Here is a 9,962-nt window from a genome sequence, read left to right on the forward strand (position 1 = left end):
GATGGGGGATTTGGGGCTGTAGGAGGGGGTTTGGGGACAGGAATGGGGTATTTAGGGTTGTAAGGGGGTAAATGGGGGCAGGGATGGGGTGTTTTGGGGGTCCTGGGGGGTATTTAGGGGGCAGGATGGGGAATTTAGGGGGCTGGGAGGCAGGAGTGGGATGTTTAGGGGGTCCTGGGGGCTTTTGAGGGCAGAAATTGGGGTATTTTGGGACAAGGATGGGGGATTTGGGGCTGTAGGAGGGGATTTGGGGACGGGAGTGGGGTATTTAGGGTTGTAAGGGGGTAAATGGGGGCAGGGATGGGGTGTTTTGGGGGTCCTGGGGGCTTTTGAGGGCAGAAATTGGGGTATTTGGGGGCAAGGATGGGGGATTTGGGGCTGTAGGAGGGGATTTGGGGACGGGAGTGGGGTATTTAGGGTGGTAAGGGGGTAAATGGGGGCAGGGATGGGGTGTTTTGGGGGTCCTGGGGGGTATTTAGGGGGCAGGATGGTGAATTTAGGGGTCTGGGAGGCAGGGGTGGGATTTTTAGGGGGTCCTGGGGGCTTTTGAAGGCAGAAATTGGGGTATTTTGGGACAAGGATGGGGGATTTGGGGCTGTAGGAGGGGATTTGGGGACGGGAATGGGGTATTTAGGGTTGTAGGGGGGTAAATGGGGGCAGGGATGGGGTGTTTTGGGGGTCCTGGGGGCTTTTGAAGGCAGAAATTGGGGGCTTTTTGGGACAGGGATGGGGTATTTAGGGTTCTAAGAGGGGATTTGGGGGCAGGAATAGGGGATTTAGGGTTCTAGGAGGGGGAATGGGGGCAAGGATGGGGGATTTGGGGTGGTCTGGAGGTATTTGGGAAAATGATAGGGAGCTTGGGGGGGTGCTTGGGGTATTTAGGGACATTTGGGGGGTCAGAGGGGGTATTTAGGGGCAGGATTGGGGGATTTGGGGGATTCTTGGGGGGATTTGGGGGCAGGGATGGGGGGGATTTGGGGGTATTTATGGGCAGGGATGGGGCATCTGGGGGGGGAGTTTTACATTTAGGGTATTTTTTGGTGGTGTTTTGGGGTGATTTGACGCCGTTTTGGGGACGGCAAAAGGGACGGGAAGAAATAGGGCCGTTTTGGGGCTTTTTTGGGGTATTTTGAAGCGGTTTTGGTGATATTTGAATCACTAAATTTGGAATCCATAAGGATTGCTGGGGGCATTTTGGGGCTATTTGAGCTTTTTGGGGGCCGTCTTAGCGCGTTTAGTGGCACTAAAAGCGATTATGAGGATGACGAGGAGGATTTTGGGGCCGTTTTCAGGTATTTTGGGGCCATTTTCAGGTATTTTGGGGCTGTTTTCAGGTATTTTGGGGCCAACCCAGGGCGTTTGGAGACACTGTAAGGGATTATTAACGCTTTAAGGGGCGTTTTGGAGCTGTTCTCTGATGTTTCGAATCCATTTCGGGGCATTTTGTGCACTAGCGGTGATCATAAGGAGCATTTTGGGGCCATTTCGAGGCATTTTGGGGGCGATTGAGGTCCCGCCGCCATTTTCCTCCCGCCGCAGTCCTCCAAACGCCAGCCCCGCCCTTTCCGTGGGGGCGCTCTACCCTCCGCGCCTTTATGGTATCCCTCGCTGCGCCGCGAGCGGTGGCGTCACTTCCGGTGGCGCTCTGGGCGGTGCGTCTCGGTGGTTCCGGCGTGAAGGCGGCAGCGGTGAAAGTCACTTTGACGGGAACTGCGACCATCGGTGACTGGGAGGAACTGGGAGAGACTGGGGGGGTACTGGGAGCACTGGGAAGGGCATTAGTGCCTTACTGGGAGCTCTGGGAAAGGTTCCTGGGCCTTACTGGGATCACTGGGAAGGCTTCTGATGCTTTACTGGGAGCGCTGGGCCTTACTGGGAGCACTGGGAAGGGTCTCAGGGCCTTACTGGGAGCACTGGGCTTACTGGGAGCACTGGGTAGGCCATTAGTGCCTTACTGGGAGCGCTGGGCCTTACTGGGAGCACTGGGAAGGGTCCAGGTCCCTTACTGGGAGCGCTGGGTCTTACTGGGAGTATTGGGAAGGATCTCAGGGCCTTACTGGGAGCACTGGGAGGGGTCTCAGGCCTTACTGGGAGCACTGGGCCTTACTGGGAGCACTGGGAAGGCCATTAGTCCCTTACTGGGAGCACTGGGTCTTACTGGGAGTATTGGGAAGGATCTCAGGGCCTTACTGGGGGCACTGGGAGGGGTCTCAGGGCCTTACTGGGAACACTGGGCCTTACTGGGAGCAGTGGGAAGGGTCCTGGTTCCTTACTGGGAGCGCTGAGCCTTACTGGGAGATCTGGGAAGGACTACTGGGCCTTACTGGGAGCTCTGGGAAGGACTACTGGGCCTTACTGGGAGCTCTGGGAAGGACTACTGGGCCTTACTGGGAGCACTGGGAAGCATCTCAGGGCCTTACTGGGGGCACTGGGAAGGGTCTTAGGGCCTTACTGGGAGCAGTGGGAAGGGTCTCAGGGCCTTACTGGGAGCACTGGGAAGGGTCCTGGTCCCTTACTGGGAACGCTGGACCTTACTGGGAGCACTGGGAAGGATCTCAGGGCCTTACTGGGAGCACTGGGAGGGGTCTCAGGGCCTTACTGGGAACACTGGGCCTTACTGGGAGCACTGGGAGGGGTCTCAGGGCCTTACTGGGAACACTGGGCCTTACCGGGAGCACTGGGAAGGGTCCTGGTTCCTTACTGGGAACGCTGGACCTTACTGGTAGCATTGGGAAGGGTCTTAGGGCCTTACTGGGAGCACTGGGAAGGGTCTCAGGCCTTACTGGGAGCACTTTGAAGCCCATTAGTGCCTTACTGGGAGCACTGGGCCTTACTGGGAGCACTGGGAAGGGTCCTGGTCCCTTACTGGGAGCACTGGGAAGCATCTCAAACTCACAGCACCCACAACAAGATCCTCAGTGCCTCCCTGAGTCCCCTTTAAGACCCCCCAACCCCCTTCCTTTCCCCCCCCCCATCTCTCCTCCTTCATTAACGACTCACTAATTACCCCCCCCCCCTCTCATTAACCCCCCCCTCTCATTAACCCCCCCCAGCAGCAGCCATGGCTGAGGACATCAGAACCAAACTGGAGCATTACAAAACCGCTCCGTTCGACAGCCGCTTCCCCAACCAGAACCAGACCAGGAACTGCTGGCAGAACTACCTGGGTAAGACCCCCCCCCAGAGCCCCCTCCCCCAAACCCCCCACGCCCCCAACCCCCCCCAGATCCCCCCTTAAACCCCCCCAAACCCCCCTACACCCCCAACCCCCCCCCACGCCCCCCAAAGCCCTTCAAACCCCCCCATACCCCCTCAAACCTCCCCAAACCTCCTCACCCCCCCTCAAGCCCCCCCAAACTCCCCTACAACCCCAAACCCCCCCAGACCCCCTCTCAAACCCCCCCCCCAGACCCTCCCACACCCCCGACCCCCCCTCAAACCCTCCCCAACCCCCCCACACTCCCAAACCCCACCAGGCCCCCCCCAGACTCCCCCCAAAACCCCCCCACCCCCCCAGACCCTTCCTCAAACCCCCCCAAACCCCACACACACCCCCAAACCCCCCCAGATGCACCCTTAAACCCCCCAGACCCCCCCACACCCCCAGACCTTTCCTCAAACTCCTCCATACCCCCCCAAACCCCCCCTCAAACCCCCAGACCTCCCCTGAACTCCCCCAGACCCTCCCACGCCCCCAAACCCCCCCAGACCCCCCCCTCAAACCCCCCAACCCCCCCCCAGACACCCCCTTAAACCCCCCAGACTCCCCCACACCCCAAACTCCCCCAGACCCCTCCTGAAACCCCCCCCAAACCCCCCTACACCCCCAACCCCCCCCAGACTCCCCCGCAAACTCCCCCAAACCCCCCTACACCTCCAAACCCCACCAGACCCCCCCTCAAATCCCTCCATACCCCCCCAGACCCCCCAAACCCCCCTCAAACCCCCCCACACCCCAGACCCCCCCAAAACCCCCCACGACGCCAAACCCCTCCAGATACCCCCTCAAACCTCCCCACACCCCCCTTAAACCCCCCCAAACTCCCCTATACCCCCAAACCTCCTCAGACCCCCATCTAAAGTCCCCCCAGATCCCCCCACGCCCCCAAAGCCCCCCAAACCCCCTCAAACCTCCCCAAACCTCCTCACCCCCCCCCATATCCCCCCTCAAGCCCCCCCAAACCCAACCTCACCCCCAGACCCCCCCCAAGCCACCCCAAACCCTCCTACACCCCCAAACCCCCCCAGACCCCCTCTCAAACCCCCCCCAGACCCTCCCATGCCCCAGACCCCCCCTCAACCCCCCCCAACCCCCCCACACTCCCAAACCCCACCAGACTCCCCCCCCCAAACCCCCACAAATCCCCCCAAAACCCCAAACCCCCCCACGCCCCCACCTCGGGGACCCCATTATCCCCCCCCCGCTGACTCCTACATCCCCCTCCCCCACCTCAGAGACCCCCACATCCCCCCTAGACCCCTCCCCCCCCCACTGACCCCCGTGTCCCCCCCCCAAAAAACAGATTTCCACCGCTGTGAGAAGGCGATGGCGGCCAAAGGGGCGGATGCCACCCCGTGCCAGTGGTACTACCGGGTCTACAAGTCCATCTGTCCCACCTCCTGGGTGAGTGTCACATCCCTCCTGGTGGCCTTCCGACTGTCACCTCCCTCCTGGTGGCATCTCCGGGATGTCCTGGTGGTCTTCCGGTTCCTTCCTGGTGGATTGGGGGTGGTTGGGTGGGGTGTTTTGTCCCCTTGGTGGCAGGTGGGACCCTGGTGGTGTCCCCACGTTCTTGAGGTCCTCCATGATGTCCTCATGGTGTCCCCACGTTCTTGAGGTCCTCCACGGTGTCCCCATGGCGTCCTGTGTCCTTGAGGTCCTCCATGATGTCCTCATGGTGTCCCCACGTTCTTGAGGTTGTCCTCATTGTGTCCCCGTGTCCTTGAGGTCCTCCATGATGTCCCCATGGTGTCCCCACGTTGTTGAGGTCATCCTCATGGTTTCCCGTGTCCTTGAGGTCCTCCACGGTGTCCCCACGGTGTCCCCATGTCCTTGAGGTCCTCCATTATGTCCTCATGGTGTCCCCACATCCTTGAGGTTCCCCATGATGTCCCCATGGTGTCCCCGTGTCCTTGAAGTTCTCATGATGTCTTCATGGTGTCCCCATGTGTTTGAGGTTCTCCATGATGTCCCCATGGTGTCCCCACGTTCTTGAGGTTGTCCTCGTGGTGTCCCGTATCCTTGAGGTCCTCCACGGTGTCCCCACGGTGTCCCCATGTCCTTGAGGTCCTCCATTATGTCCTCATGGTGTCCCCACATCCTTGAGGTTCCCCATGATGTCCCCATGGTGTCTCCATGTCCTTGAAGTTCTCATGATGTCTTCATGGTGTCCCCATGTGTTTGAGGTTCTCCATGATGTCCCCATGGTGTCCCCACATTGTTGAGGTCGTCCTCATGGTGTTCTCATGTCTTTGAGGTCCCCCATGATGTCCCCATGGTGTCCCCATGTCTTTGAGGTCCTCCATGATGTCCTCATGGTGTCCACACGTCCTTGAGGTCCTCCATGATGTCCCCATGATGTCCTTCAGGTCTCTCCTGGTGTCCCCATGATGTTCCCATGTCCCCTCAGGTCCCTCATGATACCCTTGTGGCATCCCCATGTCCCTCCTGGTGTCCCTATGTCCTTCAGGTCCCTTCTGGTGTCCCTATGGTGTCCCCATGATGTTTTTCATGTCCCTCATGTTGTCTCCATGATGTTCCCATGTCCTTCAGGTCCCTCCATGATGTCCCCATGGTGCCCTCGTGTCCTTGAGATCCTCCATGATGTCCCCTTGTTGTCCCTCAGGTCGCATATGTGGTCCCTCGTGGTGTCCCCATGGTGTCCCCATGTTCTTCATGGTCCCTCTTGGTGTCCCCATGGTGTCCTCATGTCCTTGAGATCCTCCATGATGTCCCCATGGTGTCCCTCAGGTCACACGTGGGGTCTCTCATGGTGTCCCCATGGTGTCCCCATATCCCTCAGTTCCTCTGTGATGTTCCTCAGGTCACACATGGGGTTTTTCATGGTGTCCCCATGTCCTTTAGGTCCTCCACGATGTCCCCATGGTGACCCCATGTCCTTCAGGTCCTTCATGGTGTTCCCTTGATGTCCTCTTGTTCTTCAGGTCTCTCCTGGTGTCCCCATGGTGACCTCAGGTCCCCCATGATGCCCTTGTGGTGTCCCCATGTCCCTCCTGGTGTCCCCATGTCCTTCAGGTCCCTCCTGGTGTCCCTATGGTGTCCCCATGGTATTTTTCAAGCCCTTTATGGTGTCCCCATGGTGTTCTTCAGGTCCCTCATGGTGTCCCCATGATGTCCCCATGTCTTTCAGGTCTCTCCTGGTGTCCCCATGGTGACCTCAGGTCCCCCACGATGCCCTCCTGGTGTCCCCATGTCCCTCCTGGTGTCCCCATGTCCTTCAGGTGTCTCCTGGTGTCCCCATGATGTCCCCATATCCCTCAGGTCCCTCATGATGCCCTCCTGGTGTCCCCATGTCCTTCAGGTGTCTCCTGGTGTCCCCATGATGTCCCCATATCCCTCAGGTCCCTCATGATGCCCTCCTGGTGTCCCCATGTCTTTCAGGTCCTTCATGGTGTCCCTATGGTGTCCCCATGTCCTTCAGGTGTTTCCTGGTGTCCCCATGATGTCCCCATATCCCTCAGGTCCCTCATGATGCCCTCCTGGTGTCCCCATGTCCCTTAGGTCCCTTATGGTGTCCCCATGATGTCCCCATGTCCCCCAGGTCCCTCCTGGTGTTCCCATTATGTCCTTCAGGTTCCCCGTGGCGTCTCCATGATGTCCCTGTGTCCCCCAGGTCCCCCCATGGGGACACCAAAGCGTCACGGAGGTGGGAGGGGAGGGTCCGTATGTCTCCCATGTCCCCCACCCCCACTCAGGTCCCTGTCCTCTCCGTGTCACCCCACAGGTGACAACGTGGGACGAATCCCGTGAGGAGGGGACCTTCCCCGGCAAGATCTGAACTTCAGGTTGTGCGTGGGGGGCCGACTGTTGTCACCTGGGGGTGTTGGTGACACACCTGGTGGGGTTGGGGACACCGTTGTCACCGTGGGGTGAGCGACACGGCCAATAAAGGGTTAAACTGGTGGTGAGCACGGCTCCGTTCTGTCACTGGGGGGAGGCGGAAGTCGAAGCTGAAGCGTTTTATTAATGAATTAAATTAATTAATTGGAATGGGGTGGGGGGTGGGGGGGAGCAGGATGAGGAAGGGTCACGGCACCAGCGGGTTGAGGGGGAGGTTCAGAGGCAGCGGCACTCCCAGAAGGTTTCCTGGTGGGGACACGCAGTCAGGATCATCTGTGGTTCCTCCATCCGTCTGTCCCCCATCCGTGGTTTGTCCGTCCATCCATCCACCATCCATGGTTCCTCCAACCATCCCTCCATTTCTCCATTCACCATCCGTGGTTCCTCCATCCATCCATCCACTTCTCTATCTACTATCTGTGGTTTCTCCATCCATCCACCCACCATCGATGGTTTTTCCAACCATCCATCCATCCTTCCACCATCCATGGTTCCTCCAACCATCCATCCATCCACCATCTATGGTTTCTCCAACCATCCATCCATTTATCTACCATCTATGGTTCCTCCAACCATCCATCCATTTCACCATTTACCATCCATGGTTTCTCCATCCATCCATCCATCCATGGTTCCTCCATCCATCCACTCTTCCACCATCTATGGTTCCTCTATCCTTCCACCATCTATGGTTCCTCTGGCCTTCCACCATCTCTGATTTCTCCATCCGTCCTTTCACCGTCCATGGTTCCTCCATCCATCCCTCCATTTCTCCATCCACCATCCATGGTTCCTCCATCCATCCATCCATCCATTTCTCATCCACCATCTGTGGTTCCTCCATCCATCCATCCATTCATCCATCCACCATCCGTGGTTCCTCCATCCATCCTTCCACCATCCATGGTTTCTCCATCCATCCATCCATCCTTCCACCATCCATGGTTCCTCTGTCTATTCATCCATTTCTCCATCTACCATCCATGGTTCATCCATCCATCCATTCATCCATCCATCCATCCATCCATCCACCATCCATGGTTCCTCTGTCATCCATCCGTCCACCATCCATGGTTTCTCCATCCATCCATCCATTTATTTACCGTCTATGGTTCCTCCAACCATCCGTCCATTTCTCCATCCACCATCTGTGGTTTCCTCCATCCATCCACCCTTCCACCATCCATGGTTCCTCTATCCTTCCACCATCTGTGATTTCTCCATCCATCCTTCCACCATCCATGGTTCCTCCATCCATCCATCCATCCATCCATCCATTTTTCCATGTACCATCTATGGTTACTCCATCCATCCATCCATCTACCATCTATGGTTCCTCTATCCATCCTTCCAGCATCTGTGGTTCCTCTATCCATCCATCTGTCCACCATCTATGGTTTCTCCATCCAACCATCCATCCATCCATCCATCCATCCATGGTTTCTCCGTCCATCCACCCTTCCACCATCTGTGGTTCCTCTATCCTTCCACCATCTGTGATTCCTCCATCCATCCTTCCACCATCTATGGCTCTTCCATCCATCCATCCTTCCACCATCCATGGTTTTTGCATCCATCCATCTGTCCACCATCCATGCTTTCTCCATCCATCCATCCATCCATCAATCCATCCATCCATCCTCCATCCACCATCTATGGTTCCTCTATCCATCCTTCCAGCATCTGTGGTTCCTCCATCCATTCTTCCACCATCCATGGTTCCTCCAACCATCCATCCATCCTTCCACCATCTGTGGTTCTTCTATCCATCCATCCTTCCACGATCCATGGTTCCTCCAGTCATCCATCTATTTCTCCATCTACTTTCTACGGTTCATCCATCCATCCACCCATCCACCATCCCTGGTTTCTCCTTCCTTCCTTCCTTCCTTCCTTCCTTCCTTCCTTCCTTCCTTCCTTCCTTCCTTCCTTCCTTCCTTCCTTCCTTCCTTCCTTCCTTCCTTCCTTCCTTCCTTCCACCATCTGTGGTTTTTCTATCCAACCATCCATCCATCCTTCCACCATCTGTGGTTCTTCTATCCATCCATTCTTCCACAATCCATGGTTCCTCCAGTCATCCATCTATTTCTCCATCTACTTTCTACGGTTCATCCATCCATCCACCCACCCACCATCCCTGGTTTCTCCATCCATCCATCCATTCATCCTTCAACCATCTGTGGTTTTTCTATCCAACCATCCATCCATCCTTCCACCATCTGTGATTCTTCTATCCATCCATCCTTCCACCATCCATGGTTCCTCCAGTCATCCATCCACTTCTCTATTTACTATCTGTGGTTTCTCCATCCATCCACCCACCATTGATGGTTTCTCCTACCATCCATCTGTCCTTCCACCATCTGTGGTTCTTCTATCCATCCATCCTTCCACCATCCATGGTTCCTCCAGTCATCCATCCATTTCTCCATCTACTTTCTATGGTCCATCCATCCATCCACCCACCCACCATCCCTGGTTTCTCCATCCTTCCTTCCTTCCTTCCTTCCTTCCTTCCTTCCTTCCTTCCTTCCTTCCTTCCTTCCTTCCTTCCTTCCTTCCTTCCTTCCTTCCTTCCTTCCTTCCTTCCACCATCTGTGGTTCTTCTATCCATCCATCCTTCCACCATCCATGGTTCCTCCATCCATTCTTCCACCATCCATGGTTCCTCCAGTCATCCATCTATTTCTCCATCTACTTTCTATGGTTCATCCATCCATCCACCCATCCACCATCCCTGGTTTCTCCATCCATCCATCCGTCTGTCCATCCATCCACCATCTGCAGTTCCTCCACTCCTCCCTCTGTGCTTCCCTCCATCTTCCATCCCATCCCTCCCCCTTTAACAGCTTCTCCATCCCATCCCCCCATCCGGTGGTCC

The 9,962-nt window shown here is 56.7% G+C and overlaps 1 protein-coding gene across 2 annotated transcripts; it reads left to right on the forward strand.

Annotated features, from left to right (window-relative positions):
* Positions 1–1,564: 1,564 nt before the first annotated feature.
* COX6B1 (cytochrome c oxidase subunit 6B1) lies at positions 1,565–7,149 on the forward strand. Of its 2 annotated transcripts, none has more exons than XM_090127968.1 (4): positions 1,565–1,722; positions 3,054–3,167; positions 4,524–4,624; positions 6,966–7,149. In XM_090127968.1, exons 1-4 carry the CDS (start codon positions 1,596–1,598, stop codon positions 7,017–7,019), a joined length of 396 nt encoding a protein of 131 aa, XP_089984094.1. In that variant the 5' UTR covers positions 1,565–1,595; the 3' UTR covers positions 7,020–7,149. The 2 variants fall into 2 exon arrangements, with proteins under 2 accessions (XP_089984094.1, XP_089984093.1); XM_090127967.1 differs by having other exon boundaries at positions 1,575–1,722; positions 3,057–3,167.
* Positions 7,150–9,962: the final 2,813 nt, after the last annotated feature.

The sequence above is a fragment of the Phasianus colchicus genome, chromosome 32, assembly GCF_987193195.1.
Source record: "Phasianus colchicus chromosome 32, bPhaCol1.hap1.1, whole genome shotgun sequence".
NCBI classification, from domain to species: Eukaryota; Metazoa; Chordata; class Aves; order Galliformes; family Phasianidae; genus Phasianus; species Phasianus colchicus.

What these genes read in the sequence shown, in the direction of transcription:
- COX6B1 (XM_090127968.1), top strand. Translation starts at nt 1,596, where the DNA reads ATGGTATCCCTCGCTGCGCCGCGAGCGGTGGCGTCACTTCCGGTGGCG. An exon ending in GACGGGAACTGCGACCATCG is followed by an intron (nt 1,723 to 3,053) that starts GTGACTGGGAGG and finishes AACCCCCCCCAG; the next exon opens with CAGCAGCCATGGCTGAGGAC. An exon ending in CCATCTGTCCCACCTCCTGG is followed by an intron (nt 4,625 to 6,965) that starts GTGAGTGTCACA and finishes GTCACCCCACAG; the next exon opens with GTGACAACGTGGGACGAATC.